The sequence below is a fragment of the Atta colombica genome, unplaced genomic scaffold (assembly GCF_001594045.1).
Source record: "Atta colombica isolate Treedump-2 unplaced genomic scaffold, Acol1.0 scaffold15, whole genome shotgun sequence".
In the NCBI taxonomy this organism is placed as follows: Eukaryota; Metazoa; Arthropoda; class Insecta; order Hymenoptera; family Formicidae; genus Atta; species Atta colombica.
Genome location: NW_017259239.1, coordinates 864,558 through 886,787, shown reverse-complemented (window position 1 = coordinate 886,787; position 22,230 = coordinate 864,558). Strand labels below are relative to the sequence as shown.

The window sequence follows — 22,230 nt, the reverse complement described above, 5'->3', positions numbered from 1 at the left end:
TTTAATATAAATAATCTTGAATAAAATATGGTGATCTTAATCAATAAATATAAAAAATGGATCTATAAATTTTTTATTTTATAATTTTAATTTTTTTCTCATCAAAAATAATAGATAAAATTTAAAATTATTATTATTATACAATAAAACCTCAATTACCAGTTCAATGATGATAAACCAGTAATGACAAATAATTATAATGTTACGATAAATCACTTACTCTCATTTTAGGTATTGTGCCAAGGTTCCATCCAATTATACCGGCGATAATTACAACGATCACGATTAGGACAACGAAAGAAAGAATCTTTTTGTACGTTAAAAACCAGCCACCCTTTCGTTGATGAATAATTTCCTCGCAAGGAGGAGGCAATGCAGTATTGCCCTCATATGTCTGCATCATGCAGTCAGCTGAAAATATTAAACGTGCGATAAAAAGATGCGCACATTTATTTCCTCACTAAATATTGGTGCCTATTATTTCTTCTTAATAGGCTGTAATTTCCCAATGTAATTTTCCAATTGGTCGTCAATTGTGTCAATCATGTAACCATTTGATACATTGTAAATGTTACAGTTAATATTATTTTTCTAAATAAATAATATTATTTAATTTTTAATTATATAATTTTTTTCTTTAAATTAGATAAATTAAAAAGTTTGAGAGAAATCCTTTAAAACCGAAATGTCCGCATGTTTCTTTAATATGTTTAAGAAATAAATAAACTATGTTTAGAAATTTTTTTATGAGTTATTTTAACATACTTAATCTTTAAAAATTATTTTCTAAATATTTAAAAATTCAATGACTAATCGGTTTAAATATTGTATGTAGAAAAATTATAATTTCTTATGATTATATTGTATTTACTAGAAAATGTTTCAATTACAGAGAGAAAGAGAGAGAGAGAGCGAGAAAGAGAGAGAGAGAATTGACAGAAATAAGATAGATAAATAATGTAAACAGAAGAATTAAAAAAGTTGAAAATATTTATAGATATAAAAATTCTTAAAATTAATCTTTAATTGTGAAAAAACGAAAAAATTTCCTTTTTTCAAAGATGATATTTTCTTCAATCATACACATCTTTCAATTAGACATGTATTTTCTTAGAAATCTGACAATTAGCGCTGTCATAATCGAGACCAGTAATTTTCGATAGTTTACGATCAATCGAATAAATCATAGAATATTAGAGCAATTAAAATAATCGCGAAAATTATAGACAGACTTGTAAATAATTGTCGAGTCGAAGCGAGTCGCATGCCGATTTTCCGTATCAATTAAAAAAAAACCCGTAATATCTGTAAGCACATGACATTGCAACGAATTTCGCGTTAGTAGTGCAACGTTAGAAACGCGGAATATATGCGGATGATGTCATCAAAATTGGTTCCCCGTGATGCAGGAATCCGCGATAGGCTCGTGAACGCGGCAGGAGACGTGATTTCAAGGTCCTGCTTGTACACTTCGTGCTGACTACGTATCAGTTCCAGCATTCGTATAATCGTCGTCACGCCGATAACGTTCGTATCGGTGCCGTTCGCACGGCATTAGCGGCGACAGTCTACATTGATTTCAACGACATAATTTCTAACGAGGAATATTTATAACAAAATATTTTCAACATTATTTGTTATTGTTATTTGTTACTATCGCACTGATAATGAATGTAAGAACGCAATTAAAATTTGTTATATTTCTTCAAATGTTAATGTTATAATGCACATCAGTGAATCAAATAAATCCGCACCGTTATTGAAAAGAAATAAATATTATTTGTACTTACGATTAAAATTTGAGATATTATCTTAATTAAAAGTTTTCAATGAAACGCATTATACACTTTGTTAAGTATCTAAGAGATTGGATAATAAAAAAACACATCGAAAAAATGCAATATTAAGTTCTCCTCGATATTGGAATCAATAACTACAGATCTACAAATCTATTACAATTAATTAATACTTATTCTTGTTCAAACAATATTCTTGTTATTTATTTGTTTTTTATTATTATGTCATAGCATGTTCTCTATGATGAAATCTATGATTAAATTACATTTCTCGTTACCCGCCTCCTCCTCTCCAACCATCTGAATGTGACTGTCTCATAAACAAACATCAATATCTTAGTGCTGTATCCAAGATAAAAAAAATAATATAAGAAGAGAAGTTTGAAGTAAACTCTTTATTTAAATTTTCAATAGATTCTAAACTATGTCCGACGCTAAATATTTGAATAAAATTTCTTTAATTATTTGTCAATACAATAACTAATATAATTTTAAAATAAGTAATAAAATTTGTAAAGTTTGAACGAGAAAGGCTCGAGCATTTTTTAAAAATATTTTTATATTTATACTCCTTTTATATAAAATTAAATATTACGATATTTTAGTTTATATAAAAATATTACATTACAACTTAATCTTCAATGTAATTGAAGTGATTCCTTTATTGCAACAATTAAGGAAAAATATTTGCTCAATGATATTAATATTTTAGTAAAGAAGATATCACGAGAATAAACATTCAAGGTAATCTCTAAGTTGGCAACGCCAATGTAACAAACGCATGGAGATAGCATCAATAATAACATAATTAAGAGTGTAGGAAAATTATTTCAAAATATTTGAAATTGGTGTGACACTGCTTCGACCTCTGTACACATGCATATTTAAAAAAATCGTATTAATTCTACGCACAAGAAATAGTTTTGTTGAATTTGTATAATTTATCAATAATGGAATATTTCTAAGCTTGTCTGAATATAGATAATTGATAGATTAAGCTATTTAATAATAGTTCTGTTATAGAATTGTTTAATGTTTAACTGACAGAGTTAGTTAAAAATAATATATTATTATACATGTACTGGCAATACAAAATATAAATTCGATTTTCAAAGAGAGAGAGAGAGAGAGAGAGAGAGAGAGAGAGAGAGAGAGAGAGAGAGAGAGAAAGAGATTCTCGGATTGAGGAGATTACACAAAAATGTGTAATGCATGAATATGTATAAATATATATAAACATACATAACACACATAAATATTCATAAGCATACATAATTATATATGAAATATGTCTATACATGTTCACATTCCTTCTTTCTTTTGTAAAATTATTTTTTAGTAAGAAATAATAATAGTAACGTGAAGACATCAAAAATAATTAAAAAGATAATTTTCCCACTATTTGTTTTAGAAAAAAATCAAGTTGAAAAAAATGTAAAAGAATTACTTATATGTAATTATATATAAAATTACGCATAATTATGTACAAGCAATTTTTTTACATTTTCTAAACTTGTTTTTTTCTAAAATAAACAATGCGAAAATTATCCCTGTAATTTTATTTTTAATGTTTTCACATTATTATTATTTCTATTACACTAAAAAGTAATTTTACAATTATACATGTTTATGAATATTTATGCGTGTTTATGTATATTTATTTTACATATTTATACATATTCATGCATGAAACATTTTTTACCAAGTTGTGAGATTATTACTACTTTATTATCAAATTAAAATTATAATCATGATTAAAATAAAAAATTGCAAAAGTTATTAAAGAAATAAATACTAAATTAACTAAATAAAATTTTGCAAGTTTCGCATTAAACAGAAAAAACCTATACACTGAAAAAAATCATATTATATCAACAGAATTTTAATTGAAAATAATTTTGTTAACTCACAATCATTAATAAAACAAATACGTCATGCTCCTGCTTTTTGCCCAAAACAAAAAAATGTAATTTGTTTCATTAATATTATTGTTGAATCAACAAAGTTATTTTCAAAATTAAAAATACTGTATGATATAATACCATTCTTTTTTAGTATGTGATTTTCAATCTTCTTTTTATAACGCAAAACTTGCAAGAACTTATTTTGTTAATTTAACATTGTAATATAATATTTTCATGTAAACTAAAATATAAAATTTAATTCTACGTAGAAATAGTATCTTTGTATATAAATACAAAAATATGCAAATGTTACTTGATTTTTTCTCAACTGATATCAAATTTTACAAATTTTACTGCTTTAAAATTATACGAATGTTAATAAATCTTTTTTTTCAATGTAGAAAAAAATCTCCTATTATAAAATAGGCGCCTAATATGAGATAGCGGCGTTTCTGCTAAACTAATAAACATCTATCTATTAGTTCCACCATGAATTTATTAATCTTGGATTGAAAACTATTTAGTAGAAAATTCATTATCATACCTGTAATCATCATAAAACAAGATTTTAGAATTTGGATATTTTCATTGAGCATTTAAACCTTGTTTATTATTTAATAAATAAATATTTGGTAATAAATTCTTCATGTAGTAATAGAATAAGATCGTACTAATATAAAAATACGGGATATGTTGAATTGTTTAATTACAGAAGTTAGATTTGATGATTGTAAAATCATAAGGCGAGGAAATCGTAATATGAAATATCCATTCCTAATATGAAATAATCCATGTTCCTATGTTGAAGACCTATGAGTGAAAATCGTTGCTAAAATATAAATGTTATTGTACAATATTATATAAAAAAAACAACAACCGATGAATGTCGAATATATCTGCGCCTATATCTGCGATATACTTGATTTCAATTACCTGAAAACGAGTTCTAAGTATAATCTATTGCATGCTCATTTTTCGCGCACACTGGCTGTTTGTTTGTATTTTAGAAACATTAAATAAAGTTTTTTTGCAATTTTACTGATATATTTTGTGTTTTATTATTGATTTCTCGGAACATCTCACATTAGGAACACAATTTTTTGTGATTTTGTGATTTGCTCATTTTTTCTTTAATTTTCAAAAAAATGGAATTTGAATTAAATTTTATGTAACATTATTTTAAAGCTTATTAAATTCCCTTCAAAATGATCTATTATTTTTTTAAATTCTGCCTATAGACTTCTAGCATCTATCTAAAATGAATTCGGTATCTCATAATAGGAGCCTTTCCTCTACATTCAAAATCTCGCATTATAACTATCATAAAAAGTATAACAATCAATTATTATAGTTGCAGTGATTCGAAGTTTATGATCATATTCATATCGATATAAGTTAAACATTTCATATATTTAACGATAAAAGAAAATCCAAATATAATTAATTAATTTGAATGTTGTTTTCGAAATCGAATGAAAATATGGAGTAAAGATAGATTTGTTAAAACAAAAAAGAAATTGTTTCTCGAATGTCTAAAATATGCATGTACGGTGCATATAAATAATATCTAATTAATGAATGTAATTAATATTACAATATATGATATAAATAACAAATATAATTGTCAGTAATATATAAAATAATAATCGCAGCAATAACTATAAACAAATCATATATAACTTCTTGATAATCAACGTTAATAAAAAAAAAAATTTTTATTTTGAATAAAAGTAATTCTTAAAGGCATTTTTTTCTAAAAATAATATTCAATGTATATATTATAACAATTCCACAGTTTGTTTTTCATTTTAATCAAAATGTGTCTGTATAATATCATTGCCAGTTTATAACTAATATGCATAATGCAATATTTTTTTATTTTCATATTTTATTGTAATAATTTAGATAAAATAGATTTCTAATTAGATATAATAAGTTTTTAGATTTAACTAAAAAACAATACTATTAAACATTTTTTTAATGGAAAAAGTTTATATTTTAAGTGTAATCACAACGTAACGTTTAAAGTCACGGTAAAGTAACGGCAAAAGCAAAAACAGCTGTTATCACTTACAATTTCGCTGTCCATAGGACTGCCAACTGCTGACGGACCCTCGTCGCATTGTAATTTAAAATAAAAATGCAAAGATATTCTCTAAGAAAAATGAAAGTGCATGAAAAGGCGGCTTTGGAGAACGATTGCGCACCCAACGCGGAAACGAATTCGCGAGCGCGGCAGCACATAGGTGACGCAGGTACAACTGCAATTAGCTATTCTACCTTGCGATGCCGTGTGTGAATGTTGACCAAGAAACACTCGCGGGTGCCCCCACTTGTGCTCTTCGTTCGTCAGCTCTCTGTGTCGGTCTCAATCTTCGTTCCGCTCCTTATCCTTATGCGCTTCTGCTATAATTTGCGATTAGAGCCGCTATCGAAATTTTACCGCGCGTTTTACCTTCCTTTTTATCACGACATGTGAAATGAAATCCGGCATGATAACGCAGCATCCAAAGAATGAAGTAAGTTCTTTTTCCTTTATCTTCACGAAATCATGACAATGATTTAAAAAAAGGATTAAACAAAAGGCTGAACAAAAGAAAACTAGTAATGTTATAAGGTATAATTTTATTAGTGTTGTGATAAATGTTTTCATTATAAAAAGAAAACTTAATTATAATTATCATTAAAATATTATTAAATAATGCTATTTTTAAATCTTTTTTATTATTATCTTTTACAATAGCGATTCTCATAAAGTCCGCTCTATCTAAACAAGAGCGCTTGGCAAAAAATGTCGGTATACTCTGTGTAAGATACTATACACGTAACAAATCGAATTTGTAACTATCACATTCTCGATTGCAACTTAGAACTGACCCAGTTATTGCGCGAGAATCTTGCAGGAGAACTCGCGAACAAAACACTCTATCAAGTCCAATTAAGGCGATATGGTGTCGTGGTCCAAGTGCACATTGGGCTTGGTTCGGGATCGGTACCAGGAGCCGGCAGATCAGCGGCACATGTCATAATGTGTCATTGGTAATAGCAACGTAATACAGATATAGACAAGTACACTGGCATCGAGTGTTTAAAGGGGAATACAATGACGCGAAAGTCCTTGCAACAAGCAATGCCCGAGACGCACTTTGTTCCCAATTTGATGGCCAACACTGTCGGCCATAGATTGACCGTTGACGTCGTTGTCTCTTCGTTCGAATTGACTCCGCCGCGATTAGGTTCCCCTTCAGCGACGACGGTCGCGATCGCCAGATTAGATAATGGATGGACGATCCACCGATTGCCCTAAGTGGACCTGAATCCGATTCCCGGGGTGATACGTCATGCGAGACTGGCACCGGTGTGTTTTTCCGCGCATTTCCTTCGCTTTTTGGCGACCAGGCCAACGAGGAACCGTTCGAGCGACAGTTTGCACGCGGCTACGCTATCACACAGTCGTTCCAGAGATTCTCTCAGACTACTCCCAGAGGAAGTTGCTTCTTCTTTAAGGAGTATCAAGGTCAACCGGTGCGACGGTGTGGTAATATGGATAATATCCAAGTCGGTTCTTCATAAATCGCGATCGCGCTTCGCTGACAGATCATCCTCTGCGTCCCTCAGACGTGCACGCCTGTCGCGAGGATAACGCTGTAAGCGTTATCAGAAATCGATTAAGTCGCGATTTTCTACATTTACAACGCGAAATAAATTCCTTCTACGAAGTCTTAGATACTCCACTCGTGGAAGCAATACAAAATTTTATTAAGAGTTTATTAAGAGTCTTACGATCTGCGAGGATAAATTAATCTTCTTTACAGTTTTTAAAATTTAGTTTGTTCAAGTTTAAATTTAATTTCTTCAAATTTAAAAAAAAATTTATTAAGTTGTTATTATGCTAAAATTAAACGCTTCAATTGAAGCATCATATTGCTCTATTTTATCATCGATTTATTTTAATTATATCAATTTAGCGATAATCCAAATTTTTAGAATTTAAAATGTTTAATCTAACAATGTATTATTCTTCTCAGTTTAATATATTAATTTTATCAGGATAAGATCTCGTGGTATGAGATCTTTCGACTGCTACTGTAGCACTGAATTATTCACAAAACTCCAAACTGATATCGGATTAACTTCAACGTACAAGTTTTTGTCATATGCAAGTGAATATTTAAATAAATCTGTATTAAACACCAACTATAATTTAGGTTCATTCTGTACCATCATGATGTGGGCAACATTGCTGTTAGAACTCGTTCTATTGTTGATGATAACATCTGGTCTTCCTCGAAGCATTAGTGATGTCAAAGTATAGTGTCAATGAATTAAAGAACTAGTGTGATCCAACTATCGAAATAAAAAATTGCTCGTTTGATGACAGGGCCGATGGAAGCGCAGTATCGATCTGAACGATGTCTACTACACGAAAATGCGTCAATATAGATTACCAAGTGAAGTTATACCGATCAGTTATCTCGTGGATATCAAAATACCTTTCATCGAGAGCAACCAGTTTAATGGCCGTGTTAAAATCAATCTTACTTGGTCCGACACTAGTGATAGAATAACACTGAACGTCCATCCAAATCTTGAGATTTCAGTAGTCGCTGTCAGACTGCTTAAATTACCAGCTGATGAACCGTAAGCAAATAAAACATAAGCATAATTAAATAACAAGAATTTCATAGTTTAGATATAAAACGCTATCTAGTAATTTAATTTTTGTGCAAAGTGAATGCATTTTTATAACAGTAATTCTTATAACTTGAACTCTAGTAATAATTATTGTATTCATATTATAATGATAAGTAGTAGAATATCGTTTTTTATTTTGTCAATAGTTTGTTTTCGTTATAATGAGTTTTAAAATCATAATAGAACCTCATTTTCTGTCATCTTTGTAACAGAATAGGAGACGAATTATACTTCAATATCGCACGAACCGAACGGCAAAATAGGAAATCCTGGTACATCATTTATCTGGAACAAATGTTAAAGAATGGAAGTGCCTGCGAAGTCGATATCACATATTTTGGAAATCTTACGACTAATGAGACTACTGGCCTTTACAAAAGTGCATATATGGATTCCGAAGGTCGAAAACAGTAAATACAACAACGATTTTTGTTACTTTTCAAAGCAAAATTTAAAAATTATATAAGTCATCAAATGTTTGTTTGAACTTTTTGCAGAATACCATTAATTTATATAATTTATTAATTTATATAATTTATAAAATTTTTTAAATGTTTGTATGATATAAAGAAATTTAAAAAATCTTTCTATAAAGCTTGTAGCAACGTTGCTGCAACATTTCCAATAATATTGCAATATTGCTGAAACATTGCAATATTGTCGCAATATTATTGAAATAATTTGTTTTACAGGATAGAAAAATTTTTTGTAATTAATGAATTAAAAAACGCGAGGAAAACAGCGACTATTAATTAATGGATTAAAAAACGCTGTGAGAATAGTGATTATAATTCACATTCACACTTCCTTCTTATTTTTCAGCCCTTTCATCGCTACTTATTTACAATTAGATAACGCACAGAAAATGTTCCCCTGCATGGACGAACCACCTTATAAAGCGACTTTCAAGCTGAGTATACTTTATCCTAAGGGCTTAACGGCACGTACAAACACGCCTACAATGTAAGATGTTAATATTGAACCTTTCAATTCTAGAGTATTATTAGGCTCCATTAGCCTAAAGTTTGCAAGTTTACTGATAACTAATATTACTTTCACATCTTCTCTTTTTTTAAGCTTTGCGCGTGAGTCGTCCGACAAGATTGAAGAAGAGTTTGCAGAGACACCTCGAATGTCGACGAATCAATTTGCTCTCGTAATATCCGATCTGCAGAACATCGAACCCACGAAGGAAATTAATGAAATGAATAGAAAAAGACTGCAGGTGAAGATTTGGGGTCGCAAAGAATTCATGGAGTCATTGCTTAATGTCCCTAACAAAGTTGTGAAAATTATTAACTATTTGCAAGATTATTTCAATACCTCCCTTGGTCTGCCGAAATTGGACCTCATGGCGATTCCCATGTACAGCACTTGTAAAGCTTCCGACAATTGGGGTCTCATGTTCTTCAAGTATATAAATATTTATAAAGATAATCTTATATTTGTGCGAAGTAGTACATATAAAATAAATAACTTTCTTCAGGGAAAGCGAACTCAGTAGTTCTCTAATCTGGACCACTACGAATGAACTTCTCTATCAATGGATCGGCCAATCCGTCACACCATATCGTCGAAACGATGCACCGGTTAACAAAGCTCTTAATTCGTTCTTAGCATCCATGGCGACAATTGATGTAAGCCTGCGATTTTTTTCTTTAATTGTAGCGATATATTTTACAATTGTACAAACGCTTTTGTAATTATTATGAAATATTATATAGCAAATAACAAAAATTGGTATTATATAGTAATTATAGTATTGGTAATATATAGTAATTTTTAATTACTCTATATTAATTCTATTTTGTAATAAAAATTATGATATTAATTCCTGAGAAATTAATTCTGTCTTTCAACAGCTTAATCCGAATGAGATGGAAGGAAAATGGCCGATGACGATGTTGTATCCTCTGTATTACGAATTTGCGCAAACAGCACCTTTTTCAAGAGTAGCTGGCATCAGACAAGAAGCTACATGGACTAAAGGTAATTAAAATGAATTACAATAATAATTAAATATTTTTATAAAAGCCGATGTGAATTATAATTTATATTAATCAATTAAAGCTGATATTCAAGGAAAAAATTTTAATATCAAATATATAGTATGAAAAAGCAGATAATTACAAATAACTATATATGTATATATTAATTGCGTACATAATTTAAATAAAAAAATAATCATCAACAAATAATTACGCGTATGTAATTTTTTAACGATATAGTGTAAGTTTATTAATAAAAATTAATTATCTCACCTTTTGGATTTTATAGCCGAGTTAGTTTTCCGAATGCTTAATTACACTCTTGGGCGCGACCTATTCCAAAGAAGCGTGAGGAATTTCTTCTATCAACAATCGAAAGAGTAGTAATTGCCTCCATCAATTAGTTGGGAAGCAGAGAGATTCTAATCTCCAACAATTAAACGTTTTTACGTAGCAAACTTCCGTTTTTCTGCAATACAGAAGTAAATGAAGCTTTTAAGTTTTAAATGTAAATTTGTGTAAGCATTTAAAAATTCTTCCAAAGCAATTGAAATTTTTTTCAATTTATTTTTGTTACGCACTGCTTCCCAACTATTTTTCTCAATAATATTGATCGCAGATTCTATATATCGCAAAACATCGTGCCTTTTGTGTTTAGAGATCGCAGAACCTTCTTCGCCAACGATATCTTTACTTATCTGAACGATGTGGCGAACGAGACGAATAATCTACCACCAGGCCTGACTATCAACAGCATCGCTGCTTCGTGGATTAATCGAGACAGAGTGCCGTTGGTCACGGTCATTCGCGATTACGAAACTGGAAAAATTAATCTCACTCAGGTAAGCTGAACAAAAGCGTTATTTCCTGCAAGGACGCGCGATGCGGGAGGCACAGATGTGATTTTCGCACAGATAAAGCAATAGAAATAACCACGTGTTATTTAGACGCGGCTAAAGCATTCCTCTCGTCAAGAATGAATGAGGAAATTATATTTACTGACGAGAATTGACAATAATACTGATTCTATTATGTCAAACGTTTTTAATAAATGAAAATGATAAAGAAATTATTATTGAAAATGATAAAGAAATGCTTTATTATTTATTTAAGAAATTCAAAAATAAAGTGAAAATATTATTTAAAAGGCAAAAGAATAAAGATATAATTTCGAAAAAAATATTTATATATATATATATATATATATTATTTTAAACAAGATAAAATATCATTGCATGATATCAATTGAATTAACTGTAAAATGCATCGTTACATCCGGAACAAACATACAATTTTCCACAAACAGAGAAACATTAATATCGATAAATTCAGTTATGAAGAAATATTTGCATAATAAATTGTATTACGTAGATTACTCCGAAAGTTTCCGCAAAATCGTGTACAAACGTATAATTAATTTCTGAAATTGGCTTTATTGTTTCTCAAAATACTCTCCATTACAATGAATACATTCCATTCGATAAAGCCAATTGTCGAAGTATTTTGTCCATCTTTCTGGAGGCTTATACATCAGATTTTCGAATGCTTCTATTACCGCATCTGGCATATGTGTAAAGTTGGCTTTTCAAATTTTGTAATTTTTTTTAATTGTGCTGTGCTGTGCTAATTTGTGCCGCAAACCACAGCTCAATAACATGAAACATTTTCTAAAAAAAATACAATAACCATATTAATATATAGAAATGAAAAACTTCAAATTCCAGTAATTTGCGAACGGTGTAAGATAATCGAATTCTGCGAGTTGTGCTGAATTGTGCTACTCAAAATCTACGAAGCATGCGCATAAAAAGTTGAGATCAGCTTAAGATTCGGTAAAAATTTTTGAAAAAAGTGTGGGGGTAAATAAAAAATTTATTTTTGGATTTTTTTTAGTTATACCGAATTGTGTTATGACAGTACAACAACTTTTCCTTATGATAAAATTTTCTCAGACCAACAGATTTCGCGGTATCATCAAAGTTATGAATCAGTCGTTAGGATTTTTTAGGAACGAAAAACTCCAAACTTATATGTATAACTTGCGAACGGTGTGAGATAATTGAATTTTGCAAGTTGTACTGAATTATATTACTCAAAATCTACGAAGCATTTGTATAAGAATAGAGATTAACTAATGGCGTTGATAAAAATTTGATTTTGAGTAGCAGAACTCGCAGAATTCGATTATTTCACATTGTTCACAGGTTACACGAGTTTGAAGTTTTTCGCAGAATTCATCAGAAAAATGTAAAAAAGCCCATCAGAGTTTATATCAGCTGTTCGGATGCAGAAAATTCTTTATTTTCGTGTGAATGTAACAAAACAAAAGAATAAAATATACGTTTCGACTCTTCAATTCGGGTTCTTATCAATATAAATCGAAATTACATAAATAATACAAATTCCAAGTTGATGATTCCCGACAATTTAGTTCTTCTTCTTCATCCAAATGCCAAATTAGCTATGTAATGAATAGCCCAATGAAAAATATTAACTTATACAATAAAAACTTGCGTAAAGTAAAAGACCGAAGTCAGGGTGCGTCATCAAAATTCGGACAAATCGAACAATTTCTTTAAACATAATGTTTTTAAAAAATTAATGTTTTGAAAAATTAAATATTACAAAAAATCTTTTTACATAGCACTTGGGGGATCCCTGTAAAGCACAATTATTCGATATATCTCCCATTAGCTTGAATGACGGCCTCTATTCTCAGTCTGAAGCGTTCGCTCGCACGCTGTAATGTAACGCTGTCCAAATGCTGTCTTAATAGCGGTCCTTAATGATTCACATTGGGATGCCGAGACTTGTTTGTGACCCTTTCAACTACGCTTCATACGTAGTAATCCAGATTTAAATCTGGGCTATTGGGAAGCCAGAATGGAAGTCAAAACGAGCAACTCATTCTGGCAGCCTCAGAGAGCATCTGTCGTATCTTTAATGTGTACGATTTGTACATCGAAGGTCCTCTTCGGCAATTCGACGCATTGCTGACTCGCTTACATCAACAATCGATGCTAATTTTCATAACAATTGCCCTGAGTCATCCGAAATCAGCACTTGAACCTTTTCAACAATTGCGGGGGTCCTCGCGGTGCGTTCTTTCGAATAACTTCCTCGCTGGCATATTAAAACCTTCGTTGGACTGTTCTAAAGCTATATATTTTGCCACAATATCATAAACGGTTGATCTCAGGTTTTCAAAGAACCGAATTATTTCCATTGCTGAGCGCCCAATGCGAAAGCCTTCGATAATCGCGGTTCTTCGATTATACTCCGCACTTGATTTCAACATCGCGGCCATTTTGAGAATATGACTGTTTACTAGAAGCATCAGCCTTTTTCAGACGCCAACAACAACTTTTAGCGGAGACACAATAGCGAAAAATTTAAATTGAGATTTGACCGGATTTTAGTGACGCACTCTGTATAATACGTTATTAAGTAGAATCACGTTCAACAGATTATCAGATTTGCTGTGTAGTTATTTAAAAAAAAACACGAAAACGAAGAATTAGAGAATTATTAAAATCATTTGTCTGAATTTTAATTATGTCAACTTATATGTAAGTGTTTTCTCAACGACTCGACATAAAGGTCTTGTGGTGTCGACAGTCAGAGATACAATGAAAGTCAAAATAATAAAATCATGTGATTGAAATAAAAATAAAAATAAGAACAAAAAAGGGAAAATCAACGTCACAATTCCGTAAACAAATTCATGTATAGTGAGTCTAAAGAATACGTATCATTCTGTAAATTCAAACTCTGTTTCTGTTGTTTTATATAGATTACTTCTGAAATCAATCTTTTATTAATTCCTTTTCCTCGTCTAATCTTGATATTTTCCCAATCAAAATCATGTTGATAATTAATTCTGTGTTCTGTTATTACGGAATGCTGTGTAGTATTCCAATTTGAATTGTGAGTTCTATGTTCATTTATGCGTTCATATATGTTCATTATGTTTTCAAACATTTATCTGTTTGGCCCATATGATGCTTCACAATCTCGACAATCAATTTTATATACAACATTTGTGTGAGATACGAACGTCTTTATGACCCTCTAAGATTATTAATCCCTTTATATGCCACATGTATTAAAGAGTCTTTTTTAAAAAATTTTTTTGATCTTTTCTAATAAAAGTAGTAAAGGAAATTGTAAAAAACTTTAATTTTATCTTCATTATTGTCCGTTGTCCGTAGGTGTATTACCTTGGTCATTCCATTGTTTAAATTTTTTTGACAACCTATTTTTGATTTCAGAGAATATGAATTTCAGTGGATATCCATTGTTTAAAAGAATTTTAATTATTAATTCGAAATTCTCTTAATGGTAAATAGGATGGGATAAAGAAAGAACTCTATCAATTAAATCAACGATTGTTCCCACTTTTTGGCACAAAGGATGTTTAGAAAAATAATTTAGATAACGATCATTTGTGGCACCAATTCTGAATAAGAGAATTTTCTTTTTTAATTAAGCTAACATCAAGAAAATCTAACTTGTCTCTATCTATTTCAGTTATAAATTTTAATCTGGAATAGAATGAATTAAAGGTGTTCATCAGTGTATCAATGTGTGACGCATCATATGCTAATGTCATTAACATATCTTACATAAAAAGACGATGAAATTGAAAGTCTCTGTAATGCTTTCATTTCAATATCTTGCATAACAATATCTGACACAATGGGTGATAACCCTTTAAAAAATTCCCTTTTGGGAATGTTTGTTTTTCTTTCAATGAAATGCTATCTCCTCGTATATTTTATTTATTTTGTTACATTCATACAAAAACAAAGAATTTTCTGTGCATCCGAACAACTATAGGCTCTGCTGGGTATTTTTACATTTTTCACTGATAGATTCTTTCGAGTCTCATTTTATATATTTGTTTATCTATTTCGCAGAATTCGATTATCTCATTCGCAAATTACTGGAATTTGAAATTTTTTGTTCCTATATATTAATAAAGCTAGTTTTTTGTTTTTTGAAAATGCTTCATGTTATTAAGCTGAGATTTGCGGCATAAATCGGCACAAACATAGCACAACAATGCAATTTAAAAAATTATAAAATTCGAAAAATGCGGAGCCAATTTCACATACGCGAACCTGATGTATTAAATTTCAAACTATGCATTTTATCCTTAATGTATGGAAACAGAAAGAAATCACAAGGTGCCAGATCAGACTATAAGATGGATGAGTCACATTAATTGTACACGGGTAATGGCCGAAAACTGAGTTGTCTTCTCTGATGATTGAGCGATGATACATTGTCTTGATACAGATGATGCGCGATTATGGCCGATTTTGATGAATTTTTTCAAAATACAATCGGCAAGCAAATTGTTGTGTACCACTCAACATTAATCGTACGATGATTTTCAAACGCGATATACACAAAAATAGGTTTTCCTAAAAAATGATGTAATCATTTTCTTCCTAACACTTCGCGATTCACTTTTGTTAGATGGTCCCTTTGAAAACATCGACACACTCGATTGTCGCTTACTTTCATAACAATAAATCCATGATTTACTTATTACGATGTTATACACTCTGGACCGACTATGATCATATTTTTTCATTTCTTTACATCATTTAAAACGCGTCTCTTTTTTGGGATCTCCGCGGGAGTATCCAACAAACACTGTGTTTTCTAACGCTGATAATCATGTAAGATTATTTTGATTTGTCATACCAATGTCTAGGGATGCTTTTATTTCTCTGTAAGTCACATTTCATTCACTGATTACCAGTGGCATATTTGGCACTAATATTAGTGATTATCTATTGATTCATATTTAGAGAGCACATATCCCAGAGATATTTTGAGATGACAAAATTACATCAGGTGTGATGTTACTGAAATATCTAAATGTCCACCCTCACATCTCAATTATAATATTATACTCTAAAATCAATATTATATTATACTTGTTATATTACTTGAAATATAAAAGGCGCTTAAAATTGGATATTGTAATTAGTGATACGTATCACAATAATACAATTTTTTTCAAAATATTGCTAGGATATTATACATAACTATGTAGCATATAACAGCAGAAGTAACATATAACGCAGAAATTCTGAATGTGTCCTATGAATCTCCAGAGAGGCGTCCTCGCACACTTATTTAATATGTACACTTCCGACACTCAATTTTTTAATTTTTTAGATTTCAATTTTTAAAAATTTATCGTTTAACAACAATTAACAACAATATTGAAAATGGCCCACCCGTACAGCACAAAAACTTATAGCAACATTACTGCAACATTTCAACATTGTATATTACAATACAATATTGCAGAGATTTGCGAAGACTTCTTTTTATATTACTTCAGCAATGTTGCAGCAGTATTTTAAAAATATTTCCAACAAGAGACACAAATTGATATAAGAATCATCTTGTCCTTGTTCAATAATCAGTAAGAAACAAAAACAGAATGACTCTTATGTTGATTTGTGCCTCTACTCTCAATAAAATCAAGTCACTAATATACACTAATATATTTAATGTATTACTGATATATATTACGCATATGAAAATACCGATTAGAAGAAGATTCAATTCTACATTTAATTCATATACAAGTTTTCTTCCATAAAAATATATATCAGATTTTTAATCATTTGAATAGATTAGATTCAAGATCATTAAATGATATTTAGATTCAAGATCATTAAAAATCTTTCGAATAGAAAAGTTTTATACTCTTTTAGATTTACGATTATAAATTGGCTAGTTATAAATTTTTGCTATACTTATTTTTTCAAATTCATATTTATTAAAGTTTTTGTCATTTTATTTACACCTAATTATTTACATAAATATTGATAAATGAAAAAATAATAATATATGAAAGTTTTAATTTAAATCTTTTCTAGAATGAAAAGAAAATAAAAGAACATTTTATTGTATATTCTTAAGTAACACTTAAATAAGTAATACTTTATTTGTGCTTTTAGAAAGTCTATTTGAGAGACATACCACCGCAATCTACAGCAAAAGTGTCCTATCAGTGGGACATTCCCATCGTGATGCAGGCACAAAATAAATTGAACTTTCACAACACTAAACCGACTGTATGGCTAAAAAAAGAAAACGAACCGAAAAATTACACTATCTCGGATATTACCGACAAAGATAACTTCATTATTGTGAATCCCGAAGAAATCGGTAGGTAGATATTCGAACAATATTTTCAATAGAAAATCATTGTAATTCTTCCTAACAGCAAATTACAATATTAATGATTTTAATTAAAATAGTTTGATTTCTCTTTAACACATTATTTTACAATTTTATTCCAACATTTGATTTTTTTAATGTATATCTTGTAAATGTTAGATATCTTCAAATGTTTAGAAAAAATTTGTATCAACTGAATGAAGATATTATAGATATCATGTGTGCTGAAAGCATACAAATTCATTTTTCCTTTTCAGTAATTAATCCTTAATATTCACACTATAATTTTTTATTCCTACTATACACAATAGTCGTTCTGTTCTATAATTTTCATCGCATTTACACGTATACAAAAATTAAGTGATTCTTACATGTATTATGACTTTAACATCTTTAACAAAATATTTATAAAGTTCTGTATATAAAAAAAAAGAAAAGAATAGAGGATATTATTAAGTGATAAAGCATTTCAAAGAAGAGAACATGAATAATCCAACTTTATATATTTACTTTGTTTAAAAATTAATAATATTACTTCGCAGGGATGTTCCCGGTAAATTACGATACGTGCAATTGGAGGATGTTGTCGCAATATCTGCAAGGGCCAGATCGTGAGAAAATACCTCCATTAACCAGAGCAAAACTTCTGCACGATGCATGGAACTTGGCATACGCTGGCGAGCTGTGCTTTGGCATTGCGATGAACATGACTCTCTTTCTCAAGGAAGAAAAGAGCCATGTGGTTTGGGAACCAGTATTCACAATGATTAATCATATCGGTCGGCGCATCGAGGGCTTGGACGTATATTTGAAATTTGAAGTGAGTAGATGTTGTTTTTGATCAATTCATTAAAATTATTAATATTCAATATTAACATTATAAATGACAAAATTGAGTAGCAACTAATATTCGATATTATCGTTAAAATAGAAATTGTAATTGTAATTATAAACTATAGTTGAATTATAATAATATTTGTAACTATTTTTTCTCTTATAATCAATATAAAATACATTTTACATAGATAGATCCCCATAGCAACGTGTCTATCTTGTTGCTGGCATATTGCTTGCTAAGCATGTGTTGCTATCAGAATTGCAGCAACTGAGTCTTTTGTTGGCAACTTGATGATATGATAATATTGAGTAGCAACTTGCCAATAGTTTGACAACTTTAAAATCGCCATCAAAATTCGTACTACTGCTATCATGCTATAATAATATGTAACATGCAATGCTTTCATATTGCCGATAACATAAGATAACATTGATGCAGCTTTTGCTGTTAAACTGCTGACAATACATATACACATTGTTGCCTACATGTTGCTACAGTGTCAGTATATTCGAAATCATTGAAGACAAATCTATGGCAAGTTGCCAACATCATAAGTAATTACAGATTTGTGTGATTTTGCTATCAGACACGTTTTGCTAGGTTGTTCTTTAATTTCTTATCATCAAATTGCATGTTAATTAACAATTAAATAAAATTTAATTTCAGGCGTATATTCGAAGCTTATTGAAGCCTCTCTACTTGGAACTTGGAGAGAATCCTCAACTTGATGAACCTTCCTGGAAAATCCACATGCGTGGTCTTATGCAGAACTTCCTTTGCCGTGCTGGATATGAACCTTGCGTTATGGAAGCCAGAAATCAATTCAAAAAATGGTTGACTGACGAAGAGCCGGACAAAGGAAATCCGTCAGTATCAGAAATCATATAAGAACAAACCATTTATTAAGATAATTCTTTAGTAAATCGAATTACATGCATAGAAATGTCTAAATTTTTTATATAATGAAGTTGAAGTATCGAAATTGACGTGTGCAAAATTCTACATAGGTAGGTTAACGATAAAATAAGAGAAAAAAAATATTGAAAATGTAATTTACATATAGCTTAGTGACAGAGACTCGCAGACACCTCTTTGACTAACTGCACATAAATTCAGATAGTAAAACGTGTCTCAGCAAAATCACACAAATCTATGATTGCTTATGATGACACTTGTCGTACATGTCTTATTTCGAATTTCTCGATTTCGAATATATCGACATTGTAGCAACATCCAGACAACAATAATATATGTATTGCCAGCAGTTTAACAACAAGATAGCATTGATTGTTATCTTGCGTTATCGGATATGACAGCATTGTATGATGTTGTATATTATTACGACATAACATGATGACAATCGAAGTACGAATTTTGATGATGACGATTTTAAAGTTATCGGCAAATTGCTGCTGGCAAGTTGCTACTCAACATTATATCGTGAAGGCATCAAGTTATCAACAAATGAGGACTCAGATGCTACAATTCTGGTAGCAATACATACTTAGCAATGTATATTTAGCAAGCAACATGTCAGCAACAAAACAGACACGTTGCTATCTGGGAACCTTACCATAAACTTTTCTCAAAAACAAGATTATAATAGTTTAAAAAATTACAATTTTAATAGTCACAAAAAAGTAATAGATCAACTATTCTGGAAAGATATTTACGTGTAACTTGCATATTTTAATCTCGAAAAATAAATATAATCTCTTTTCATTTTCATTCGAAGATGCAGCTCTTAATTTACTATCATATGTACCATACTATTTCATTAACAGGTTTGTTTTTTGTTCCTGCACTGGTTGCACTACTTCAAAAAGTGTACACTAAAATGTTTTCTGTTCCCAAAATGGCGACGGTGTTTTTTGTTCCAATAAAACAAAACAGTGCACAAGTTCATTGTACTGGTTGCACTGTACTAGGTCTGGAGTCAATGCAAGCAGTAGGTATCAATCATGAAACTTTTTTCCTAGGATGAAAAGTGAAAAATTTCTCCATTAACTTCTATGGTTAAAATTTTCACTTTTTACTTTCCATCCTAGGAATAAAGTTTCATGATTGATACTCTAGTATACACTAGTTCAGCCACAGAAAATAGACAGAAAATTGTACAAATAATGCGAGAATTATTTAAAAAACACCTTCAATTTCAATGAAATTATGCTCATTCGATGCGTTTTTTAATGAAATGAAAGAATCTGACAGTACATGTTATACCTAGTCCCGCGAACCGAACATTAATATATCACTGTAGAAGCAAGTTAGTAAAAATCTATGCATATGTAGCCATAAAGCATGAAAATGTGATCGCAATACATGCTTTCATCGCGATATTTCACAGCTGACAGAGCTATCCTAATCTTAATAGTCATCAATTTGAACGCTTAATGTCTCGGTTTGCGGGCCTAGGCATGACATTTTATTGCCAGATTCTTTTGTTTGATGCAAAAATGCGACAAATGAATATAATAAAATACATATTTTATTAAAATTGAAGGTGAGGAGTGTCTTCTAAATAATTATCCAAGAATTTATGAATAATAAAATTTATGAATGATAAATATATATAAATAATAGCAAACCTACATTTAAAAACATTTTGTGTCATCATTATCTTTAATTAAAAATTTTTTTTAATGAAATTGCATTCATTTTCATCACATGAATCTAATACTTCCATGTAAACAATATGAAACGCCATTTTTATCTTGCACTAAAACGTTTTTTATTCCTTGCCTACACTCGTCAGTTCTGGATTGCACTAGTTCAATTCAGTTTAGTTCTAGTACAATCCTCGTGCAGGAACAGAAAACAAACCTTATACACAGTTTTAATATTTCACAAAATTATGTAAATATTTGTAATTTTGAGTCACCACTCCAAATTTTCATCATTTTACTAAATAACCACTTTAATATATTCAAGAAACTTATTTTATGCATATACATATACTTATTTAATTGTTTCAATGTTTAAACATAGCTTAAGTGAAATATTTTTAATCCGTAAGGGACATGTCCCTTTTGAACATCCATAAAAAACACTTGGGCGCGAATTCGCACTAGATGTATTTAATACCTTCTAAGAATTAAAAATTAAATTAAAGTAAAATGTATATTTTTGATTAGAAAATGTAAAATTTTCTAATAAATCAATCGATTGATAATATTTAATTTTCGAAAAACGAAATGTTATTCATTCAAAATAGAATGTTAAACAAAACCAATTTTTTTATACATGCGAATTCACATCCAAGTGTCATTAATTACGAATTAATCAAATTAATAAGCATACATTTTATAACAAAACATTAAAACATCATTTAATAACAAAACATTATTGAACTGGTGAGAATTATATTTCGCAGAGTCGCCAACAAATTCCTTTGCCCTGTATTCAAATGGGGTACTGACGAGGAATGGGAGTTTGGATTGCAGCGAGTCATAAATTTCCCGAAGACCAGCTTAGCTAGAAAGCAGAACGAGCGCACTTACTTATTGAAGACTCTCGCTGGTTGTCCGAAGGATGCAAACAAGATCGAAAGGTCAGCATATTTACAAAATTTACAGCTTTGAATAAATCCTATTTCTTATAACATATAGTCAAAAAAAATTTAAATATAATTTTCTCAAAATTCTTGAAGATTATTCTCCAGCTTGTTCCTAACAAGCTTAAAGCAATTTGCGCAATTTGAGTAAAATATATAGATCATTTAAAAGTTCGAAATGAGTGCTGTTTGAATAAAATTAAACCTCATTGATACAAGTTTAATTTCTTTAATCTGCATATGT

At 30.1% G+C, this 22,230-nt stretch overlaps 2 protein-coding genes across 5 annotated transcripts in view; one reads left to right on the top strand and one right to left on the bottom strand.

The window, feature by feature from the left end:
• LOC108685273 (thyrotropin-releasing hormone-degrading ectoenzyme-like) overlaps positions 1–5,949 on the bottom strand; it is a 16,973-nt gene extending 11,024 nt beyond the window's left edge. The window contains exons 1-2 of the mRNA XM_018189987.1: positions 5,775–5,949; positions 221–411 (exon numbers count right to left, since the gene is read on the bottom strand). Coding sequence (XP_018045476.1) covers positions 221–411; positions 5,775–5,823 — 240 coding nt within the window. The 5' untranslated portion in view covers positions 5,824–5,949. The remainder of the gene's footprint in view (positions 1–220; positions 412–5,774) is intronic.
• A 1,163-nt stretch (positions 5,950–7,112) lies between these two features.
• The window catches only part of LOC108685268 (aminopeptidase N), a 23,692-nt gene continuing 8,574 nt past the window's right edge, over positions 7,113–22,230 (top strand). The window contains exons 1-14 of one of the 4 annotated variants that reach the window (XM_018189980.1): positions 7,113–7,225; positions 7,909–8,009; positions 8,082–8,341; positions 8,608–8,805; positions 9,218–9,358; positions 9,473–9,808; positions 9,882–10,032; positions 10,258–10,384; positions 10,673–10,763; positions 11,042–11,225; positions 17,373–17,583; positions 18,138–18,415; positions 19,100–19,299; positions 21,807–21,983. In XM_018189980.1, the coding sequence (XP_018045469.1) occupies positions 7,926–8,009; positions 8,082–8,341; positions 8,608–8,805; positions 9,218–9,358; positions 9,473–9,808; positions 9,882–10,032; positions 10,258–10,384; positions 10,673–10,763; positions 11,042–11,225; positions 17,373–17,583; positions 18,138–18,415; positions 19,100–19,299; positions 21,807–21,983 (2,438 nt within the window). In that variant the 5' untranslated portion in view covers positions 7,113–7,225; positions 7,909–7,925. The other 3 variants (XM_018189978.1, XM_018189977.1, XM_018189979.1) reach the window with 3 other exon arrangements.